This window comes from Schistocerca nitens, chromosome 2 (assembly GCF_023898315.1).
Source record: "Schistocerca nitens isolate TAMUIC-IGC-003100 chromosome 2, iqSchNite1.1, whole genome shotgun sequence".
NCBI lineage: Eukaryota > Metazoa > Arthropoda > Insecta > Orthoptera > Acrididae > Schistocerca > Schistocerca nitens.
Genome location: NC_064615.1, coordinates 907,584,695 through 907,597,503, shown reverse-complemented (window position 1 = coordinate 907,597,503; position 12,809 = coordinate 907,584,695). Strand labels below are relative to the sequence as shown.

General features: G+C 39.0%; 1 protein-coding gene across 1 annotated transcript in view; it reads left to right on the top strand.

Moving 5' to 3' along the window:
* Positions 1-12,809, top strand: part of LOC126237220 (uncharacterized) — a 547,235-nt gene that overhangs the window by 194,168 nt on the left and 340,258 nt on the right. Inside the window, exon 5 of the mRNA XM_049947107.1 lies at positions 2,948-2,975. Within this exon, the coding sequence (XP_049803064.1) occupies positions 2,948-2,975 (28 nt within the window). The remainder of the gene's footprint in view (positions 1-2,947; positions 2,976-12,809) is intronic.

Here is a 12,809-nt window from a genome sequence, read left to right as displayed (position 1 = left end):
GTAATGTTTCAGGGATTCCGGACTGGAGCAGACTCGTTTGCCACGAAGACCTAGGCTGTAGGGAAGGGACCGTTTGATGTGGAATGGGTGGCAGCTGTCATAATGGAGGTACTGTTGCTTGTTGGTGGGTTTGATGTGGACGGACGTGTGAAGTTGGCCATTGGACAGGTGGAGGTCAACGTCAAGGAAAGTGGCATGGGATTTGGAGTAGGACCAGGTGAATCTGATGGAACCAAAGGAGTTGAGGTTGGAGAGGAAATTCTGGAGTTCTTCTTCACTGTGAGTCCAGATCATGAAGATGTCATCAATAAATCTGTACCAAACTTTGGGTTGGCAGACCTGGGTAACCAAGAAGGCTTCCTCTAAGCGACCCATGAATAGGTTGGCGTATGAGGGGGCCATCCTGGTACCCATGGCTGTTCCCTTTAATTGTTGGTATGTCTGGCCTTCAAAAGTGAAGAAGTTGTGGGTCAGGATGAAGCTGGCTAAGGTAATGAGGAAAGATGTTTTAGGTAGGGTGGCAGGTGATCGGCGTGAAAGGAAATGCTCCATCGCAGCGAGGCCCTGGACGTGCGGAATATTTGTGTATAAGGAAGTGGCATCAATGGTTACAAGGATGGTTTCCGGGGGTAACAGATTGGGTAAGGATTCCAGGCGTTCAAGGAAGTGGTTGGTGTCTTTGATGAAGGATGGGAGACTGCATGTAATGGGTTGAAGGTGTTGATCTACGTAGGCAGAGATACGTTCTGTGGGGGCTTGGTAACCAGCTACAATGGGGCGGCCGGGATGATTGGGTTTGTGGATTTTAGGAAGAAGGTAGAAGGTTGGGGTGCGGGGTGTCGGTGGGGTCAGGAGGTTGATGGAGTCAGGTGAAAGGTTTTGCAGGGGGCCTAAGGTTCTGAGGATTCCTTGAAGCTCCGCCTGGACATCGGGAATGGGGTTACCTTGGCAAACTTTGTATGTGGTGTTGTCTGAAAGCTGACGCAGTCCCTCAGCCACATACTCCCGACGATCAAGTACCACGGTCGTGGAACCCTTGTCCGCCGGAAGAATGACGATGGATCGGTCAGCCTTCAGATCACGGATAGCCTGGGCTTCAGCAGTGGTGATGTTGGGTGTAGGATTAAGGTTTTTTAAGAAGGATTGAGATGCAAGGCTGGAAGTCAGAAATTCCTGGAAGGTTTGGAGAGGGTGATTTTGAGGAAGAGGAGGTGGGTCCCGCTGTGACGGAGGACGGAACTGTTCCAGGCAGGGTTCAATTTGGATGGTGTCTTGGGGAGTTGGATCATTAGGAGTAGGATTAGGATTACCCAGGTCTGCCAACCCAAAGTTTGGTACAGATTTATTGATGACATCTTCATGATCTGGACTCACAGTGAAGAAGAACTCCAGAATTTCCTCTCCAACCTCAACTCCTTTGGTTCCATCAGATTCACCTGGTCCTACTCCAAATCCCATGCCACTTTCCTTGACGTTGACCTCCACCTGTCCAATGGCCAACTTCACACGTCCGTCCACATCAAACCCACCAACAAGCAACAGTACCTCCATTATGACAGCTGCCACCCATTCCACATCAAACGGTCCCTTCCCTACAGCCTAGGTCTTCGTGGCAAACGAGTCTGCTCCAGTCCGGAATCCCTGAAACATTACACCAACAACCTGACAACAGCTTTCGCATCCCGCAACTACCCTCCCGGCCTGGTACAGAAGCAAATAACCAGAGCCACTTCCTCATCCCCTCAAACCCAGAATCCCCCACAGAAGAACCACAAAAGTGCCCCACTTGTGACAGGATACTTTCCGGGACTGGACCAGACTCTGAATGTGGCTCTCCAGCAGGGATACGACTTCCTCAAATCCTGCCCTGAAATGAGATCCATCCTTCATGAAATCCTCCCCACTCCGCCAAGAGTGTCTTTCCGCCGTCCACCTAACCTTCGTAACCTGTTAGTTCATCCCTATGAAATCCCCAAACCACCTTCCCTACCCTCTGGCTCCTATCCTTGTAACCGCCCCCGGTGCAAAACCTGTCCCATGCACCCTCCCACCACCACCTACTCCAGTCCTGTAACCCGGAAGGTGTACACGATCAAAGGCAGAGCCACGTGTGAAAGCACCCACGTGATTTACCAACTGACCTGCCTACACTGTGATGCATTCTATGTGGGAATGACCAGCAACAAACTGTCCATTCGCATGAATGGACACAGGCAGACAGTGTTTGTTGGTAATGAGGATCACCCTGTGGCTAAACATGCCTTGGTGCACAGCCAGCACATCTTGGCACAGTGTTACACCGTCCGGGTTATCTGGATACTTCCCACCAACACCAACCTATCCGAACTCCGGAGATGGGAACTTGCCCTTCAGTATATCCTCTCTTCTCGTTATCCACCAGGCCTCAATCTCCGCTAATTTCTAGTTGCCGCCACTCATACCTCACCTGTCTCTCAACAACTTCTTTGCCTCTACTCTTCCACCTCGACTGACATCTCTGCCCAAACTCTTTGTCTTTAAATATGTCTGCTTGTGCCTGTATGTGTGGATGGATATGTGTGTGTGTGCGAGTGTATACCTGTCCTTTTTTCCCCCTAAGGTAAGTCTTTCCGCTCCCGGGATTGGAATGACTCCTTACCCTCTCCCTTAAAACCCACATCCTTTCGTCTTTCCCTCTCCTTCCCTCTTTCCTGATGAGGCAACAGTTTGTTGCGAAAGCTTGAATTTTGTGTGTATATTTGTGGTTGTTTGTGTGTCTATCGACCTGCCAGCGCTTTTGTTTGGTAAGTCTCATCATCTTTCTTTTTAGATATATTTTTTCCACGTGGAATGTTTCCCTCTGTTATATATATATATATATATATATATATATGTGAGGAAGAGATATTTGTCACAGTTACGTTGTGTATTAAATGAAACATAATGTTGTTTTCATTTTATGTTTCAGATACCTTAGATGTGGTACCTCCAATCAGGTAATACATCACTGAAATTTCTATGACAAAGCAGTCACCTGAATCATCTGTTGTTTCTGTTCGTATTTAGTATTTTTGTTCACACTTAATTTATTAAATTAATTTCAATAAATAATTTTGGTTTTGTTATTGACTCTTTTTCCATTCACACATGAAAACCTAATTTCCATTCAAGCTGTGATGGGTAAGTTCATCAGAGTCCTTTTCTTCAGTGAAGTTGTTTCATCAATGCAGTACAAGGTAAAGTTTGGTTAGTAATTAAAGATATATAAGTATTTGAGTACCTGTTGAGTTCATTGTTTCTGAGAGAGATTATTTTATTTTATGTTATGATTCGGATTGAATTCTGTAGTCACCGTATATTTGAACTGGCCATCTTATTATGCAGAAGTAACTGGAAAACGAAGTTCACAGTAGTACTTCATGTCAACTTGTTTAGTATTAAATATGAAGGAAACAGTGACAATACCCAGTTGTTTAAAAAATACAGATATATTTTTGGAATGAGTGTGCAAAAACATTAAAAAAATTTTGACAACACATAGTACTTCATGTTCATCTTTTTAGTAACTATTTAGTTATTTTTTGGGAAATTAGCATTAATGTAAAACAATTATAGCGTCCTCTTGTGATTCTTACCCCACATTGCATCAATTTTCTAGATACACACATCCTATAAAACACAGCTGTGTGCTTGCAGATCCAGTGCAGAAAGAGCTGCTTAACAGAAATTTCCACCAGTGAAGAACTGTGTGAGTTGATGATTATCAGCACTTGTGAAGCAATAGAAATCAGCATGAGGTTTTGACCACAAAGTAAAATATAGTAACTCTCACATGCAAGAGAAGGCACTGTGCTAGATGAGAAGAGACTGTGCAGAATTTTTTTGAAGCTGTTGTTAGTATTAAAGTATATAGATTATATATGTTCTGCAGTGAGGAAACTTTGGATGGTACCAGGGACCCAAAATTTCAGTAGTATAACTAGAAATTTATGTGCAGTAAAGTAACATATACTATGTAGTTTGGGCCACAAAGCCATGGTATATATAAAGACTCTAACATACAGGAAAAGGTCAGTTGATTGAGTGCCATGCTTCAGGATGAATAGGCATTGTTCAGCAGACGCTATGGATGTTCACCTGTGAATGCTAATTATATCATTTAATTGATTGTTATGAACACATTTATAATTAGATAGAGTTTTTATAGGCACATTGGACTTCATTGTGATTGATTGTTCACTGATCACAAACCATATTAAGTTGTGCTGCTTACAGCTCTGATAATGACTTCACCAAAACAGTAGCACAAAAGGTACATGCCTTGTTTAATCTGAGCACTGCTTGTAAATTTTTCAAATTGGTGTTCTCACTACAATATTATACCACAAGTTAATTATCGTCACACTGCACATGTGTTAATTGACTGTCTGTTAAACCCTCAGTAAAGGAAAAAAAGTGAAAAAAATGTTTGATGGCTGGCTCTCTTTTCATCCACTAATCAGAAGATGATGAACAAATTCATCCATTTACATGAAGCAAAATTGTAAAAAGGTACCACCTAATCTTAGATATTGAAAACTTGTTGAGAATTATTAGACTACAGACACATTTTTGAGAAACTGAATTGCAGATAGCTGCGTTGTTGAAGAGAGAGCACAACTCTTTGAGGAAAATGGAATAATTTGGTATTTCAGGTGACCAGAATGTTGTCAGACATCATAAGGTCCTTTGGTGTGACAGAAAAGCCCAGGACTGGAAAGACACACAGATTTGATCAAAACCAAATCTTGGGTGCCTGCTGCATGTGATGGTCCATCTAAAAGGCCATGCAGGCATTAGGATTGATACTTGCTGTTGAGTAAACAGTGTACTGATGTTACAATACATATGCCTACTATGAGTATGCTCTAGTCTTTTATTGTTCTTGATGTCATCTCTACAAACTTAAAATTCTTTTTGACATTAAAGAAATATTTTCTTGAGACAAAAGCTTTATACCATAAGCTTCAGATCTTTTTTTTTTAAATTTTGTAGCAGTTTTGCCCCTTTTAAAGCAGTTTCTTGTGTTTCTTTGTTTCACATGCAATTTCATTAGAACCGTGAATGACGGATGACAAGCAAGGTGAGACTTTCTGGCAGGCAGATTAAAACTGTGTGTCAGACTAGGGCTTGAACCTGGAACCATTGCCTATTATAAGTAAGTGCTCCACCAATTGAACTATTCAAGCATGACCCATGACCTGCCCTCATAGCTTAACTTCCACAAGAAAACCTGTCTCATCTCCCACCTTCCAAAGTTCACAGAAATTTTGCTGCATACAGTGTGGGACTAACACTCTTGGAAGAAAGTCCTAGATTTGAGTCGTGGTCCAGCACATAGTTTTTATCTTCCAGGAAATTTCAGATCAGCACACACTCTACTGCCGAGTCAAAATTCATTCCATAAACAATATCCAAGGCTGTGGCTGAACCTTATCATTGCTATATCTTTTCTCCCAGGAGTGCTAGTCCCACAGTTTATCCAAGAGAACTCTTGTGAAGTTTGGAAAGTAGAGGAGATGAGATACTGGCAGAAATAGAGCTGTGAGGGCAGGTTGTGGATATATCAGTCAATACAGCACTTTCACACAAAGGGCAGAGATCCTTCAAGTACTGGTTCGGCACACTGTTTTACCAGGAAGTTTCAAATCAGCTCACAATCTGCTGCAGAGTGAGAATTTATAACGGATGTGTAGGATGTTATGGCTTTGTACAAACTCAGCAGAAATTCATGCACTGTGCATGTTCAGAAAACCTTGGATTACATACTTTCACATGTTACACATACATCAAATACCATACTTTTGTTATTGAACCAAACTCAAAAATAATTAGCCATGAGATCAGTATTTACAACCAACACTTAAAGAAAGCTGCTGACATATCATTTATGCAAATTGAAAAATTCTAAATGCACTTCTCTGGAAGATTCCTGGTATATCCATTTCTATAATAGTTCTTCATCAAGAACAACTACAATTTATCCAGGGCTTAAGCTTGCCACAGAGGCACAAATCTCAGCTTCAGTTATACAGAAGGTTGGTGAGTTTGTTCATTCCTAGGTACACCCAGCTGATGAGATTACCACATACTTTATATCCTGTTGTACATTTTGATTGACAGTTCTGTACTAAGAATTGGCATTATGCCTACAGTAAACTCATTAGGTTTTTATTTAGGGAGACAGAATATTATGTCAGACTTTTTCTCGCTTTAAATCACACAACTAGAAAAGTTCCATGTTTTTTGTATTGCTATTACTTTGTGATATATGTTGATTCACTCGTAGCTTTTGCCAGGATTAATTCTGGACTATCATAGACACTTGTATATGGTTTTATGTAAGACTAACACACAAGTGAAACAGTAAACAGAAGTTTCATTCATTCGCTCAGACATATTAGGGACAACTACTTTGAAAAAAAGGCTACAGCTCTTTCTCTTCTATTACTCAACTGCTGCTTTTATGTAATACTTCAAACAAAGCATTTATGTACATTTACACAGACCACTACCAGCTGCCTATGCATTGACAAAAGTCAAGACATGTTGTTGTTGTTGTTGTTGTTGTTGTTGTTGTGGTCTTCAGTCCTGAGACTGGTTTGATGCAGCTCTCCATGCTACTCTGTCCTGTGCAAGCTTCTTCATCTCCCTTCTGGGGAACTATCAAGAATGGGGTTCCACAAGGGTCAGTCTTGGGTCCTTTGTTGTTCTTATTATATATTAATGACTTGCCATTCTATATTCATGAAGAGGCAAAGTTAGTTCTCTTTGCTGATGATACAAGTATAGTAATCACACCTGACAAACAAGAATTAACTGATGAAATTGTCAATACTGTCTTTCAGAAAATTACTAAGTGGTTCCTTGTAAACGGACTCTCACTGAATTTTGATAAGACACAGTACATACAGTTCCGTACAGTGAATGGTATGACGCCATTAATAAATATAGACCTTAATCAGAAGCATATAGCTAAGGTAGAATATTCCAAATTTTTAGGTGTGTCCATTGATGAGAGATTAAATTGGAAGAAACACATTGATGATCTGCTGAAACGTTTGAGATCAGCTACTTATGCAATAAGGGTCATTGCAAATTTTGGTGATAAACATCTTAGTAAATTAGCTTACTACGCCTATTTTCACTCATTGCTTTCATATGGTATCATATTTTGGGGTAATTCATCACTGAGGAATAAAGTATTTATTGCACAAAAGCGTGTAATCAGAATAATAGCTGGAGTCCACCCAAGATCATCCTGCAGACATTTATTTAAGGATCTAGGGATATTCACAGTAGCTTCTCAGTATATATACTCTCTTATGAAATTTGTTATTAACAACCAAACCCAATTCAAAAGTAATAGCAGTGTGCATAACTACAATACTAGGAGAAAGGATGATCTTCACTATTCAAGATTAAATCTAACTTTGGCACAGAAAGGGGTGAATTATACTGGCACTAAAGTCTTTGGTCACTTACCAAATAGTATCAAAAGTCTGATAGATAACCAACAAGTATTTAAGAAGAAATTAAAAGAATTTCTGAATGACAACTCCTTCTACTCCATAGAGGAATTTTTAGATATAAATTAAGAAAAAAATATTAAAAAAAAATAAAAATAAAAAATAAAGAAAAACAAAAAACACAAAAAAATAAAGTTGTTATATTAACTTAAGTATGTTGTTAAATTAACCTAATTATGTCATGTATTGGAAAATTCGACTCGTTCCACATCATTACGAAATATCGTATTCATGATCCATGGAACTAGTATTAATCTAATCTAATCTAATCTAATCTAATCTAATCCAGTACTTACTGCAACCTACATCCTTCTGATGTTTAATATAAATGACAGAGTTATCTCAGTTCACTTGGTCAATAACGCTTTTTTGTAATACCATGTGTGCTTATTCTTCTATTAAGTTGGGTAACTGCCTCATGTCAGTACCAGTATTCTAAACTAATAAAATCGTATCTGCATAAAGTTTCAAATTTGACTTGTCTCTTCATCTTTTTCCACTGTATTCCTAATTATCAGCATAAAAAATAATCTTTCTTCTGTCTCTAATAACTTTACTCTCTGTGGTTTGTAATTGATAATGCAAAGAAGAAATCATGTTGTTACTTTTATGTTGCAGAATATATTTTGCAATAGTTATATTTTTAACACTGGCATGATTGCTCAAGCACCAAATGTCAAGTAATGTTATGTACCCCAAGATGGATAACATGCATGGGAATATTGGTTTGATAAAATGCATGGGAATATTGAATTATATTGGGAGCTTGATGAGCTTCACACCAATACAAGAGACTGATGGAAGCTTGTAACCCTTCCCATCCCTACACACACGCGCACACACACACACACACGCGCACACACACACACACACGCGCGCACACACACACACACACACACACACACACACACCTCTTTTCTTTCACTATTTGTCTGAGGTGAATACTCTTTTCTGCTAGTGTTCCCCCTTCATTGGCTCATATATAGTGTAAAATAGTGGAGTGTTTGTGACGCAATATTCTCTTAAACATCAAATGGTGTCTTGTTTCACATTATTCCTTCTAGCCATTGCTATTTTTCTAGGATGTAAACAGATTTAACAGCAAACACATATGCTTATATCATAGGACACTGTCCACCGTCTCCTTTTGAAATTGATCATACAGTGCACACACTTTTTGTCAGTAAATTTTGTAAGGAAGTACAATATTATTAAAAGAAGCAAGCCCAACTTTTCACATAAGCTACTGTCGGGAGAGTAGCAATGTGGAGTTAGCAAACCACGATTCTGCCACACAGTGCAGTCACTATACCTATGTTCTGTACTTGGAATCATTAATTCCCACTGTAGATGGTGAGGCTCCTTTTCAGATGAGGAAGAGTAGTAGGTGCACCCTGTGACAAGCTAGGAACTGCAACATGGGAATCAACTTTGGCTACTATGGCATATTTGTATAAGCTATTGTTTGAAAACTTGAATTGGCAGTAACTGGACACAGAAGACTAGGGACCCAAAATGTTCCATTTGTACTAATTCAGTACTAGGAAACCAAAATAAAGTCCTTGTGCTGTAGAGTTAAATGTAACATATACTGCAAGACAGCAGTTGTCTCTTAACTGCTTGTCCATGTGACAAACTTCTGTTTACTCCTGCCTCACATTTCTCAATTTTTCCATGCACAAATTGTTTTCTCAAATGCCAGAATTTGACTATGTAAGCATGCAGCTATTTGCATCTATTATGTAGCAATAATCTAAAGTGTTTCCTCTTATCTGACATTTCATTTTGTGTACCTTTTTTCATTGTATTGCTTACACACTGCAATTTAAATCAGAACTATTAAATAAAACCACTCTAACTCACATGCATCTCTGGTATAACACTTGAAGCCAATCCATCCTTGTTCCACCATTCACCATTCTCTCTCGTAAGTTCTATAAAGAAATATATGATTGCAGAATATTGAGCATTGTTTGCAAGTTTTTTTAAATAGTGTCTGTATTGTCACAAGAGCTGATTTCTTTAATTGGTAAGTATTAATGTTGTTTATTTTTATATTGTATTTTCAATTCTGAAATGTTTGTCACATATTTGAATGCCACACTACCACAAAAAATCATTCAAAAATACATAAATATATGTCTTACACTAGGAGACATTCAGCATACTACAAGTGTTCTTATAAATACAGTGAACTAACACTGTTGCTAGTGTCATATTAAAATGTATTAACATATTTAAAGGTCTAAACTGGTAAAGAAACTGTTGGGACATCTTTTAAGCACAAAAACATTTACTCAGTCTTGGGCAATAGTTCTTCATTTGGTAAAGATTATTATATAGCTTCAAATTACAGAAATCTCAGAAAATATATCTCACATATTAGTTGTATCATTTGATGGCAACAATTTATAATTATTCACATTATTTTGCCTGTATGTGAGGAAGAATAAAAAATTATCTGTGCTTAAATCATAACACACATTTAAAATTTAGTTGTGTACAGGCTATTCGACCCCAACTACTTCTGATGCATTCTGTCAGTGACAGCATAAACATGTCCATTCCACAAGTAGTTCGTTCCAAGAAGGAAGTGCAAACAGTGACTTGATTTCTTTGGCTTGAAAGGATGAAAATGGCTGAAATTCAATACAGACTTTCACCACAACACAGGTATAGTGCTCTGTCAAGTAAAAGTGTCTATCTGTGGACTGGACCACGAAAGACAAATAATAATAATAGTAATAATAATAATAATAATGTTCAAAGTTCTGCTATCAGCAGGAAAGATTATTCTAACCATTTTTTGGGTTGCAGATATTCCTATACTGGATAAGTACATTACAAAGGGAACAACCATCAACAAAGAATCTTGTAGTGAATTTTTGTAAAACAAAGTTCAAGCTAAAAATTTGCAGCCAAGTCACTTGCATGGCAACACCCATCTTCACACGTGTCACTATAGTGTTGAGACCTCAAAGCAATAGTTTTGAGCTGCTGGGATACCCTCCGTACAGCCCAGATCTTGCTCCCCCAACTTTAATATGTTTGAGCCACTGAAGGATGCTTCACAAGAATGTCCATTTTCCTCAGATGTGGAGGTGGCAAAAGGTGGTACAAAAGCAGTTTCACAACCCATTGAGAATCTTCTTGACAGGAATTTGCTAGCTTTTACACTGCTAGACCAAGAGCAGTGAAAAGGGAGGACAATATGTTTAAAAATATTGTACATGTGAACTATTATTTTTCTAAATACATTTTAGAGTGAAAAGTAGACATAATTTTTGAGTCTTCCTTTTCAAAAAAAAAAAAACTTTGCTTGCTGACATACCATTTCTGATTTTTTCACTTCTTTCAGCATTCTTTGTCACTCACCATGGAGATACTAATGTTGTTGTTATAGATGCAGAGATGGCCCTAGAGGCTGCAAATGTAACATCATTTAATAAGCTTGCAACAATAGAAAGTACCCTCTTGACCTAGGTTTTAAGTGACCTGTCCTTCCTTTTTAACATTATCAAACTTATCCCTCACTCTTCCCTAAGGAAAGAACTCTTAGTTCTGAGAACTATTTTACGTAGATCTACTGGCAGTAATGAAATTTCAGTCCCTTAAGGTATGTACTGCCAGCAGTTCTGTCTTATAAGTTTATAGCTGTATCAAGTGAATTTTCCTTTTTATACACAAAAAAACTTGAACCAACAAGGGATTGAACCACGGGCATTTAGATTTGTAGCCAGATCTGAGGCACATATTTATCCATTATAATACTCTCAAAAGCAAACAGACAAATGGAAATCACCGTACTGTCATTTAATGTGTGTGCTCTCATTGTTTTGTCATCTAAACACACCACATCTGTGGAATTCAATAAGCCAGACTGATTTGCCCTGCATTGTGCCAAGTGGTGATCACCTCTGGGAACTTAGCAGCCCTGACTGGTTTCCACTTTTGGTGAACCTTGGTATGAGCTGGGGCTGATCAGAAATGGTAACAGAAGTGTGGATTGCAGAGAATGAAAATCTTGAGTTTAAGTGCCCAAATCCCTAGGGTGATACACACATCAATAAAAAAACCTAAACCTCAAGTTGTGCTAAATGTAAGTGAGGTGTATTGTCGAAGAAAAGCAGCCCCCCCCCCCTCTGCCCCCCTTCCTCCTCCCCACCCCCCACCCTGGACTCTACCATTCCACAGCTGAAATTGGCTTGTCTAAATAAAACAGGACTCAATTTGAATCCATCTTTATTTCATTTGCTGCTTGCGGAAACCTCATAGTTTCGAATTATTCACATAAAATTGCTCGCAGTGTGATAGCTGTACCATGTAAGAACAATAACACTCAACTAAGAGGCTTTGGACAGTCCACCGAGAGCTTCAGCTTGGAAGTGTATCCTGAACCATAACTGAATACCTAGTGTGTTTGAGAATATTTCTTTGATTGTTAATGAAAGAGAAGGGCTGTTTAAAGAACTGTCTCCTTTCTATATACAAAAACATTTCTGTTGCATAGTGGGTTGGTGGATCAGAATTAGGGACAATCTATGAAGCATATGTTTCCAGTTTGAAGACACCACATTGTTTAGTATTTGTTTAGCAGCCATCAATTGCGAACGTTGTGAGTGAACTTCTGAAAATGGAGAACATTGGTCATTGTTATGCATACAATACTTTTTTTTTAAGTCCTCAGTGTAACCAATATTAAAGTTGAGCTAGATTCTACTTTGAGAGTGTCTGCTCCTTCGCTCCTTCGTTGACAACGGTAAAATATTGGGTAGCTGAGTTTAAACGAGGCCGTACGAGCTGCCAAGATGAGCATCACAGTGGTCGACCAAATGAGGTGATGACTCCAGAAATGGTAAAGAAAATACTCAAAGCGGTACTGGATAACCGTCAACTGAAAGTGCATGAGCCAGCAGACGTAGTAGGAATTTCAAAAAGTGTGGTTCGCCACATATTAGCTGAAAATTTGGACATGAGAAAACTGTGCACAAGGTTTGTGTTGCCTTTGCTCACACTCGAGCAAAAACAGTGTCGTGAAGATGTTTCAGTTGAGTGTTTAGCAAAGTTTCACAGCAAAAGAGCTGACTCTTTTGCCCTTTCATAACCATGGATGAAACGTGGATCCACCAATTCACTCCCAAGACAAAAGAACAACGTCCACAGCTCGTGGTCGCATTCTTGCTTCCCAAGCACACGGTTCCTTCATCATCATTCATGAAAGTGGCAAGTCTGGACTAAGAAAAGTTTGGGAATTATACAGAC